The sequence below is a fragment of the Pseudoliparis swirei genome, chromosome 16 (genome assembly GCF_029220125.1).
Source record: "Pseudoliparis swirei isolate HS2019 ecotype Mariana Trench chromosome 16, NWPU_hadal_v1, whole genome shotgun sequence".
Taxonomy (NCBI): domain Eukaryota; kingdom Metazoa; phylum Chordata; class Actinopteri; order Perciformes; family Liparidae; genus Pseudoliparis; species Pseudoliparis swirei.
The window spans coordinates 24,354,833-24,367,289 of NC_079403.1; the positions used below are offsets into that span (position 1 = coordinate 24,354,833).

At 43.5% G+C, this 12,457-nt stretch overlaps 1 protein-coding gene across 1 annotated transcript; it reads right to left on the reverse strand.

Moving 5' to 3' along the window:
• Positions 1-5,941: 5,941 nt before the first annotated feature.
• On the reverse strand, positions 5,942-9,420 carry dtx3la (deltex E3 ubiquitin ligase 3L a). The gene is made up of 5 exons (XM_056434358.1): positions 9,329-9,420; positions 8,874-8,956; positions 8,628-8,779; positions 6,622-6,833; positions 5,942-6,521 (listed from the first exon to the last, which is right to left on the reverse strand). Exons 2-5 carry the CDS (start codon positions 8,953-8,955, stop codon positions 6,452-6,454), a joined length of 516 nt encoding a protein of 171 aa, XP_056290333.1. The 5' UTR covers position 8,956; positions 9,329-9,420; the 3' UTR covers positions 5,942-6,451.
• Positions 9,421-12,457: the final 3,037 nt, after the last annotated feature.

Genomic DNA, 12,457 nt, shown 5'->3' on the forward strand with positions numbered 1-12,457 from the left:
CCACCTTCCTGACATGAGACACCACCTTCCTGACCTGAGACATCACCTTCCTGACCTGATACACCACCTTCCTGACCTGATACACCACCTTCCTGACCTGATACACCACCTTCCTGACCTGAGACACCACCTTCCTGACTTGAGACACCACCTTCCTGACGTGATACACCACCTTCCTGACCTGAGACACCACCTTCCTGACCGGATATGCCACCTTCCTGACCTGAGACGCCACCTTCCTGACCGGACATGCCACCTTCCTGACCTGAGACACCACCTTCCGGACCGGAGATGCCACCTTCCTGACCTGAGATGCCACCTTCCTGACCTGAGACACCACCTTCCTGACCGGAGATGCCACCTTCCTGACCTGAGACACCACCTTCCGGACCGGAGATGCCACCTTCCTGACCTGAGATGCCACCTTCCTGACCTGAGATGCCACCTTCCTGACCGGAGATGCCACCTTCCTGACCTGAGATGCCACCTGCTTGACCTGATACACCACCTTCCTGACCGGAGATGCCACCTTCCCGACCTGATACACCACCTTCCCGACCTGAGACACCACCTTACCGTTGCTAGACAGCTCCCTGGTCTCTTCTCTGATGAACGGGCGGATGTAGACATGGTGAGAACGGGTATGAACACTGTCGAGAAAAATAACCAGAAATATTATATGCAGGCTTCACGCTGCTGTGACCCAACACCACCCACCACTGCCAGGCTGCAATCCTCCACCGAGCCACAGAAACCCGGCGAGATCTTCACGCCGCGTTTCCTCGTTAGCTTACTTAGATCCATGGCGTCGTCTAGCACGCCGTCCAGCAACCCGACAACCCCCCTCGTGCACACGGTAAGAAAACACCGCTAACAAACGAGAGAGAGAGCGAGAGAGAGAGAGAGACCTGGAGGCAGACTCACCCCCAACAGAGTTGTTTGTCATATGAAATATTAACCGAAATGAAACCCATATCTCATTGCCCTATGCCTCATGTGTGGTTCAACTACGTATTAAATTAACCTGATGATTGAAATCAGGCTATCTGGGTTTCTCAAAGGCTCATCCGCGCTCAAACTATCTTGTTAATTGGAACTATGTTCGGGAGTAGTTTATAGAGAGTTTCAGTTACACGTGGCGTACACTCTCACCACATACGGATCCATGATATATTTTTTTAAGTCAGGGTCCTCCCTCACCCTCCCCGAAATCCATAAAGACAAAATGCATCTCCTTCACCCAAGATGAATGTCCGTGTCCGGAGGGAATCAGCTTTCTAAAACCCGTTCATTCCTCTCTGAATAGCGAGCGGGACGACGGAGAGGGCCGACATTAAGACATTCTCATATATGCAATCTCACTTCTCCATCTTCAGGGGTGAGGATTCAGGAGCAGAAAAGGAGAAGGGGGGGTAAAGATCCTATCGCATAACAGAAAATCTGGTAGAATACTGGAAGCACCCCCCCCCGACACACACACACTTCCACTTCGCATGACTGGGATTAACCCCGCCGTACAATATGTCTCCATAGGTCAGTGTTGAGTCTTTGTGAAGGAATAAAGTGAGCGCACAGGGGAAGGTGGGTGTCTGGCTGGATGTGGCCTGGGCGCTGATAGCATTGTGTTTGTGGAAGGGGTTGAAAGGGCTTCTTATTGAGGGATGAAGGCATGAATGTAAAGGAAGCAATATGGTAACTTTTTGAGAAACCCTTTCTCCAGCGGGAGTCTCAAACTGCCGACCCTCGGGCCATTCCTATCTGCCCTTCCTCCTCCCTATGGCCGGCTATATAATGCCACAAATATTACACCGGCAGGTCACAAGTCTTACAATGGGAGCATGCCTGCAGACTGGCCTTCCACCCTGGGTTCCACCGCACTCTTGCCTCTATCAGGCAACGGTTCTGGTGGCCGTCCATCTCCCGAGACACTCGTGCCTTTGTGTCGGCCTTCTCAGGCTTTCTACCAACCGCCGGCGGGCCAGTTGCACCCTTTTGCCTATCCTCCATTGCCCCATGTCCTACATAGCGTTCATAGGGTGACCTGGAGCCAGAGCCTTTGTAGAATCACGATGTGACTTACCAAAGATATTCAATGACCAGCCAAGAAGTCAACTTGACCTGAACGTAGAAGGTTTTCAGGTAGACGTCCTAGAATCTGATTGGTAGAAAGTATAATTCATATTTAGGGATTCTGATGCTGGAAAATGTTGAACTTCCTTGAAGGTTTATTCTTGAACAAGCAATAAACGGCACAAAACCCAAATTGTGTCTCTCCATCTCTTCGTTTGCCAGAACAGCGTTAGAAAGGTCCATCAGAAAACTGAAGAGCTCATATTTTTCAGCTTTTATGAAAGGCCGATTGTGGCAGCTGTCTCCAATTTGGCCTCGGCTACTGGCTGGTTGTTAATCAGTCAGCTGATCTGGCTGATTGGCAATCAGTCAGCAGCCGATGCCGCCCTCATAAAAGCTCTCAGTTGAGAGTGGAGGGGAGGAAGAAAGTGAGCAGAGGCGCAGTCTTGCGGTCTGCTGTGTGTTGTACGAAACAAATAAAGTATGTCATCGAATGGAACCTCGTTGTTCGTGGCTGATCCTTGTTGTTTTTGAGGGAAACCCACGATGTTCCAGGTGGCGTTGCCGATCTTGAGGAGATCCCTGAGGACATCATTAATCGTAGCCTGCAGCAGCGCTGGGGCATTCGTTAATCCACACATTGTATCGTCTGGGTGTGTCGAATGTGGTGTTCCACGCTGTTTCATGTTATTGTCCAATGTTGCACCACCCGCCATGACAAATTCCTTGTATATGAAAAAATACATGGCAATAAAAGGTTCCGATTCTGAGTCCCTAATCCTCAAGGATATGCGTTTCTATGCTCTATTTTTGGAAAAGATCTTGGCATCTGGAAGCGGTTCAAAAGCAGAGAGGGAACCTGTTTTTGTCAACGTAATCCTTCACCATTGTCCCCTCCTAAACTCAAAGGGAATACACAGGCACCCAGGGCGGAGGTCAATGGCACATATATGAGCGATGTGGTGGCAAATAGGTGACACCGGCCTTATTGAACAATCCTCCCTCGGGAACTCAGGAGCTGGATTGCAAACATTTAGTCATACAATGATCCCCCACCACCACCACACAGATACCTCTACGGGTGACCAGTCACGGTGCAGATTGTGCAGCTTGAGCCGGGGAAAGCATGAGGAACAGAGCTATCAAAAACTAGGAACACTGGGAAATAACTGGAATGTTGACTCAGAGGACAAAGACAAACTGGCACAGAGACAGAGGAACACAGGGTGTAAATACACAGTGGAGGTGGAGGTGATTAGACACGGGTGATACCAAGTGGCAGGAAAGCACACACATTAGAACGCTTTGTTCGATGTATATATGTTTATATATTATAGATTGATCGAGAAATTATATGTTGGCTTTGATCTATCTTAACTTCTTTTATACATACATTTAAATGTTGATGAACTAAAAATGTAATTCTAAAAGCCTAAACTGAGCCAACACAGAGTGATACGAGGTATTTTTCTTGTTTCTTAAAACATTGGAAGAATTCAAGTGTTTGTATGTTTTTTAACCACGAGTGACTTTTTAACTGCAGTGAATGTACCGGTGTCCTCGTATTGTATTTTATAAATTGTTGTTGTATTTGTTTTTGTTGCTTTATGGACTCGAGTCTGAAATAAAAGATATATATATATATATATATATATACTGTATCTATTATAGATTGATGGATACATTGTATGTTGGCTTTGTTTTATCTCTATTTTTAATTGGTAGATGTGTATGTAGCTTTGTTCTATCCATCCATAGTTTGATGGATGAACTGTATGTTGTTGTTTTTCTATCTGTCTATTAAAGATTCATAGATAATGTGTCTGTTTTTTTAAATATGTTTTTATTATAGATTGATAGATACATTGTATGTTGAATTTGTAAATTTTATATATTTTGATGGAGAAATTCTATCATGTCTTCTCTGGTAATAAAAGATGGATATCTAGATTACATCCATCTCAGATATCCACCATCCTCATGTTGAAAATGACCAGGCACACAATCTGCTTCCAAGAGGTTTGGACTCTTGATTAAATTCCAAATTAAAGAGCTTAACAGGTAACATCTTTATCATGTTTCTCTGGTTGAACTTCACAACTTGCATATTTAGGTGAACATCCCGCTTGTCTGTTTTCAAAGCAGAAAGAAATACGTAAAGGAATGGATTATACTTTTTGCACACCCGAACAATTTTCATATAACAAATACACAATTGTGAGGCTCTCTCTCCTCTCAGTTCAATAGACGGTGCATACAGCTGCCCCTGAAGCGAGGAACAATCCAACATCCTTGTGGATCCTGTGTGTGTATGGTGTGGTGTCTGTGTGTGTGTGGTGTGGTGTGTGTGTGTGTGTCCAGGAGAAAGTGGTTTTAGAGGCTCCTGGATGACAGAGGCCTCCCAAATAAGATTATACTTTATTGGGAGTGCAAGGACCTGGCTGTAATTCAGTTTGAAGAGAACATCAGGCCTGCATTAAACCAGGAAAGTTCACACATGGCAATATGGACGAAAAAGGCATAAAGGTGGAAAAGAAAAATAAGACCGATACATGGTTCTCCCCACCATCTCCTACTGGAACCGTTGGGCAGTGGAACTCCTCTTTGTCCCTAAATGTGTCTTAATCACACAGGGATTGGGAAAACCAATCTGTTGGGATGATCCATCTGATGGGAAGACCAATATGTTGGGATGATCCATCTGTTGGGAAGACCAATCGATTAGGAAGACCAATATGATGGGAAGTCCAATCTGTTGGGAATACCAATCTGTTGGGATGATCCATCTGTTGGGAAGACCAATGTTCAAATTCACAAAGACTTTGCGATTTACTTTTCAATCATAATAATTAAATGTGACATTTCTCCCAAAATAATAATAACATTATGGTATCATACAGGTTGTTAAACAATAACATCACAAAAGCATGTCTGTCAGTAGCATTGGACCTGGCTGTGTCTGAAGCTGGTTCTGGGTCATTGACCCTGCTTCCTGCATCCATCCTCTGGCCTAGACCTGGTCTCCAGGACTTTTTTAATCGACAACAATTCTGACTATAAATCCAATAAAGCTTTGTCTACTGAAGGTACTGATGAGTAAATAACCATGGTGTTGGCGTAGTCATGAATGGAGCTGATACTAACCAATGAGCCCAAGTTATTTAAGTATTATGTGCAAGAACTAAAGTTTGCGAAACTCAGTTAGATAGTTAAGATGAAACCCATTTTAAAGCAGTTCCACCAAGGCCAACCTAGTGCCTGAGTCTGTCCTGTACAATGATGTAATCAACTGTGGGCTGCACCAAAGTCGGATACAAAGTTAATGATATCACCAGAACTGCAAACCAAGGATGAAAAAGGTCCCTCTGAGAAAGGTTCTCTCTATACTGTGATTCTTTTGAAAGTCATCTTAAACATTTCCCAATGTATTATCCGGTTCACTAGAAGTATGTTAATTACAGAATCTAAATTGTCTAAAGGTGTGAGTGTGAGCATGAATGGTTGTGAGTCTATATGTCAGTCCTATGACAAAGTAAGCATGTATAAGGTAAACGAAAGTGGTCCAAGCACATTACCTTGTGGAACTCCGTGACTAACGTTGGTAGTCAGTCTTTATCGTTTACATGTACAAATCGAGATTGATCTGATAAATTGTCATGCCATTATTATTATATGTTGCACCAGTGTCAGTATTACTTTTTTATACTTAAAGATTCCTCTTTTGTTTATATACATTTATATTTGTATTATATTGTAATCTTTGTTGTTGATTGATATTTGAAATCAACAACAATGTGACCTCATATCATAACTTCAGGTATTTTCAGATTTTGATCGACTACACAAAAATATGTAAACAAAATACAACAGATTATATTATATTTTACTTTATTCTTCCCCAGGTTAACTTTCTTAACATGGCAATGACTTAAGGGAAAAAAACAACTTTAATATTGCTGAAGTAAACATAGAATAGAACATGACTTTCACCCTATCCATGACCTGGAACTTGTGTCTGTACAATAAGTGAAGCTCAGAATGCTCCCTGTGCTGCTTAAAAATAAATACAATTTCCAACTCACACATACAGGGATATATCTATTTATACTGCCTTTTAACACAATAATGTGACTCAATATTTGACATTTGTAACAATACAATAATTGAGTCATACAAGGACACCACCAACATTTGGAGAACATGATATTTCAAGAATAAGAACCGCATGTAATATACAGATTTCACATTGACAGCAACATCCATTGATCATATATCTTTTTAAAGACATTTTTATCACTTATCTCACAGGTTCTCTGGCCATCAGAGATAAACAGTTTGAAGTCCGTCATTCATTCATCCGTCCGTCCAGCAGTGTGCGTCGTTATTCGATGCCTTTATCCTTCAGTAGTTGTCTAACAGTCTTCAGGTATTCAGAATCCGGGTAGCCGTCACTGAAAGAACACAAATCACACCGAGACAATTACTTCATTACATGAACTGCTTTAATGCCCGTTCTACTCCAATTCTATGTCTACGGTAGTATCTACTCACACTTCACTCCCTCCGTCTGGGTGGGTTTTGAGGGGAATGGAAGCTGTAGTAACCACGTCTTCTCCATCTTTATTGGTGGCAACAGTGAACAGGAGCTGCTCGTTGAAAGCCTTCTCCAGGAGCTTGAGAACGGCCCTTCCGTCACGGTTGTCGGGCAGGTAAGCACAAATCCTCAGCCCTGAATACGGCCGGCGAGGGTGAGGGTGTTTCTCCTGCAGGAAGAGAGTCACAGTTAACAGCGAACACTTTGTTTCACACAATTCTTCACTAACAAAAAAAATATATCTGAACATTTTGCATGGACTCATGGAACTCGCTGATATATTAGCCTTTTGTCACGTAGTTTAGATGAAGCGGCTACTATTACTATTGGCCAATTCCGGACTGTCGAGACAAATGAATATCCGGGTCAAGGCAGGTCACTTCCTGTTTTGATCTGCCTGCCATGCGACTGGACGGCAGGGAAACTGAACGGCTGGTTCCCGATGAGACCCTCTGCAGGCGGCGGTCAGGTTTGATGTGCATCTGCTTAGAAAACCGACGGATCACGCTAACTACGAAAAGGTTATTGGACGGCAGCAGATACCACTGGATGAAGAAACCCAAGCCCCCCCACCCCTCCTTTCCACCAGTGTTGTGCTAAGTGTATTAACTTTCCCCCGAAAAGGAAAGAAACCACATGGAGTGACGTGTATAGCTTAGAATCTATCGAGACCAGTGGTTTTCAAATGGGGTCCATGTACCCCTGGTGGTACGTGAAGGTACTCCAGGGGTTACGTGAGATTTATTTTAAATATATTTTTAAATTAGCATCCATTCAAAAATCCTTTCAAAAGTAAGTGTACATTTTGAAACTGATTTATTTTATTTTATAATAAATCAGACATTAATGGCACAGCACTGTGAATTACATCTTTTTTTTTTACCCAAATTGTTTCCGCTGGTTAGGAGGTACATCATTGAAAAAAGGCTGAGAACCACTGGTCTAGACAATATCCAGAAAGATTCTTTATCATCCTTACTAATGTATTTTGTTTTTTTTTACGTATTGACTTTGATTTTGCTGGAATTTAAATCACTAAACACTCATTTAAACTATTAAAAATGTCCCTGGTCTGGTGTTTTTTTACATTAACTTGGACATATTTGTATTTCTAATAGCGGACGATTATAGGGGAATACCCGAGTATCAAGCCCCGCCTTTAATTATTAGAGTGCAATAATAATCTGTTGTATTGATCCACTTCCTGTTGATACCGGCGGCTGCACGCCCAGTGGCACGTCAATACTCGCGTGATATTTGTCGTCAGCCGTGTTAGTATGGACACAACTCATAAGTGTTAGGATGTAACCTCAAATACCCAAAACACATCCCCGCCTCCCAGAGCTCTGACAACCAGACCAACCGGATCGCCAACTTCCTTTGTGGAAGGAATGCTGCCCACAGAAACCGGCGCTCCACTCGAAGCTCTTTCTCCGCCTTCCATTGGAATCAAATGATAAATACCGAGCAGCTGTTTCCGTTTCTCTTTCAAAGAGAGTTTGGGGTTGTGTGTGTGATGTTTTGTTGTCTTCTTGTTACAGTGGATTACGTTGCCGTATAGTCCAAGAGATGGAGGTTTATGACTCATTAAATACACACACTGTAAAGAATTTAAATGGTTTGCTTTTCATACTTCTTATGATTTACATTAATTTTATGCAGTTTCTGAATATTTACACAGACACACACACACACACACACACACACAAGAAGAGGTGTTAGCTGCACGGTGTCATTATTCATGTTTCAGAATCAGGAGTCTATTTTTTTCTCGAATGCATATTCAGCTATTCCAAGGCTAATATTTATACTATGAAATAGATAATATTTTTTTTTTAAAGGATCCTATAGCCTCATCCGAGCTGCGATTTCCACCAAATTTGATACGTAAACAAACTATTAGTCGATTGCCGATAGTTGGATCCGCTATAACTCGGACTTTAAATAGATTTACAAGATTTACCGTCTGTATTCCATCTGGGAATATGAAGTTGATCTGCACGGTGTTGTCATCCGGGAACCTGGGCAGCTCCCGGTGGAGGATCACCCAGGTCATCTGGCCCTCTAGCTGGCAGCCGGTCGCTCCTCTGTGCAGCTCGCCCACCCCTTCTCTCACTGCACCGACACACACACACACACACACACTTATTATCTTTAAATGATCCAGAAGATAATCACGGACACAATGTGCTTCCCTGTGTGTCGGGACCTTGTTGAACCAGCGATGGAGGACCCTTTCCATCCAGGTAGCGGTTGCAGTGGAGCTTTCCACTGCTCTGTCCAGAGCCCATACTGAGCAGCACACACACGGGAATAAATCTATGTTTTGGGATCATCTCGGCTATCGGCCAATTACATAACAGTCATTGTGCAAAGTGTCTATTTTGGGTTCTCTAGCCTAACATTAAAGGTCTTCAGTAAAAAAACAAAATCATGAGATGTCATGATGTCATCAGAACTCCTTCAGTTTACACAGAGATAAATAGTTTCAAGCAGTTTGAAAGACATCCAGACAGGAGTCATATATGTGTCTGTCTGTCTGTGTGTGTGTGTGTGTGTGTGTGTGTGTGTGTGTGTGTCTGTCTGACACAACACAGACAGACGTGTTAAAAGTAATCACAAGTAAAGCTCATCAACGTGTTCTGCCATTTCTGACATTAGTACCTTGAATGCTCTTCTTCTTCAACACCGTGGTGCAGTTTCCTCCTCTTCTTCTTCGCTCCCACCCCAGTGCTGTCCGGGAGTTCAGAGGTCTGTTCAGCTCATGAGGACCTGAGAAAGAGACGCAGAGAAAGAGAGAGAGAGAGACAGAGAGACAGAGAGAGACGGGCGTGTCCAGTTGTGTCAGTGCTGAGGAATCTGTTCAACTGGTGGAGCAGCTTTGATAGACTGTGTGTGTGTGTGTGTGTGTGTGGGGGGGGGGACTAGAGAGATTTAATGAGAAACCAATCATAACCAAGTAAATGCTCAGTGATCACAAATTGGCATCTACAAAATATACTGAATAGAATGATACGAACGGCTAGAAGACGGAAACACCGACGGTCACAGGCTACAAAGAGGAGAGACATGGAGATGAAGACATGAAGCACACATTCAGTTACAGGTCAGAGTATTTTAAGGACCATCATATGGAATTCAGGTGCCCCTGCCAAGTGTTTGAGATCATTAGATCTGCTTTCCTGCCTCCATAGAGTAGACCAATTCATATTGTAGAATAAAACCTGGTTGACTTTCTAACGATGTCAAGTTATACGTGTCCGCTGCTCTTTTTGCAGAGAAAAGGTTAGAAATAAAACGGGTATAGAAAAAGGAGGCAATTTATTGATTGAAATGTATTTATTTGACTTCATTAGATAGTGAAAAACAAATTCCTTTTTAAAGTCAGCTCCGTTCAGGCTGGAGTCGACTCCCCTCACGGTGTCAGTGTCATGGGGCTTGATTCTCCATCACGGCCCCATCAGCTGCAGGGCCACAGTCGGGTGTTACTGGCATCTGCTGTGAGAAATTAGGCTTAAACGACTCGATGAACGTCCAGCAGCCGAGTTCACCGCCCAGGACTCATCCTCACCTTCCTCTTACATCCTTGTTCCTGCTGCCTCCCTCCCTATTACCTCCCATTTGGCCTCTCCCCTCCCCCTCCTTCAGCCCCGGCCTCACCCACCCGCTCCACTCCTCAGCTGTTGGAGAATGGAACCGTTCACTCGCGTCGCCGGGCTAATTAAATGTGGTGTACGCCGTCTGGAGAATGTCACAATTGATTTCTCTTTCTAAAAGAAAGTGACACACACACACACACACACGCACACGCACACGCACACACACACACACACACACACACACACACACACACACACACACACACACACACACACACACACACACACACACACACACACACACACACACACACACACACGCACACACACACACACACACACACACACACGGTTTTCCTGAGATGAACCTCTACAGATTCTCTCCTAAGCTTCTACTACCCCCCGGTCCACTCGCCGGTGAACGTTGTGGCGCTCGGGTAACTAAACCATGAGGTCATCACGTCTGACTGCAGCTGTCCGCTTGTCGTGGAACGTAAACTGTGGCCGTCGTGTATTTCAGAGACGGGGCGAGACATGTCCTCCAAAATAACTCAACTTCTGGCTTCACACGTGCCGGTACCATGAGTAAAAGTCCTGTTTGCTTGACCTTTAACCAGTAACATACACTACCGTTCAAAAGTTTGGGGTCACGAAGAAATGTCCTTATTTGTCAAAGTAAAGCACTCTTTTATCCAATAAAGATAACATTAAATTAATCAGAAATACACACTATACATTGTTAATGTGGTAAATGACTATTCCAGGTGGAAATGTCTGGTTTTTAATGAAATATCTCCATAGGTGTGTGGAGGCCTGTCTCCAGTGTTCTTATGGTACATTGTGTTATCGCCTTAGAAGACTAACGGAGGGTTAGAAAACCCTTGAAAATCATTTTTAAGTTAGCACAGCTGAAAACAGTTATGCTGGTTAGAGAAGCTATAAAACTAGCCTTCCTTTGAGCTTGACGTTTGAAGAACAAAATTAATATTTCAAATAAAAATCATTATTTCTAACCTTGTCAATGTCTTGACTATATTTTCTATTCATTTTGCAAATCACTTGATAAATAAAAGTGTGAGTTTTCATGTTAAACACGAAATTGTCTGGGTGGGTGACTCAACTTTTGAACGGTAGTGTATATACTAATATTTACACATCTGAACAAAAGCTCACATGTGTTGCCTTTATTATAACACCAACATTATTCAAATAGATTTTGTGGTTGCAGAGCTCCACCCTTTTTAGTTTGGGTATGTCATTTCGAGCAGAAACCTCAAAAAACAATTGTTCAAAGGGTTAAATATCTCATAAAGGATGGGGATGGGTAAAGAATGGAGATAGTTGAAAGCTGGTGCGTCTCATACCGACGCCTAAGGGTGCCTTTAGTTTGACGACCGCTGTCCAACCTGTTGTGCGACGCCCAGGGGGCGATACCAGGCTTTTATTTTGGAGGGAAACTGAAACTCAACGGGATTTACATCAATTTCTGAGGTAGAAAGTAGTTCCAAAGAAGCCGATTAGCAAGTCTGGATTATCCTGAATATCTAGAAACACTCTGGTGAGGAGTTCTTCCCAGGAAATCTGTTTCCCTCCATTGTTTTGTGGAGGCAGAAGCTTCTTAAACCAAGAAATTAATGGTTCCTCGCTAAGGTTTACGCGTTTCCCTCTAAAGCGCGTACATACTGATGATGTGTTTTTAGGGATGCTCAAATCCTTCAGGGAGTGGCAGATGGAAGCATAGGCAGAGCACTGATGATGTCACTAAAGATCCATCAACTGAAGGATCGTGACGACTTACCGCCTCACAACCGGAGCAAGTACAGCGTGATGTTAAAGGATCTGAAACTCACCAGACGTCTCCACAGGGTGAGGACAGGGGCCAGAAGGGGGTGAGGCAGTGACAACAGGTGGGTTTTATATGCTGCTGCTGATTGGGGGGCGGAGTCAGCCTGATTGGGGGCGGAGCCAGACTAAGGGCTGCGTTCAAAACTCTACCCTTCCTTCTCTGGCGAGCGTCCCACTACATGAGGAACACATACACAGCCTGGGGCCAGTCACCTGGATCATGATGGACTAAATGAATCATTGATGGAGAAACATGAGAAACAGACGAAGGTTTATTTCTCTTTATGTACATATCAAGTCATCCAAAAGTAATGCTCATGCATCTGTGTTCCCTCATGATGAATGAAAT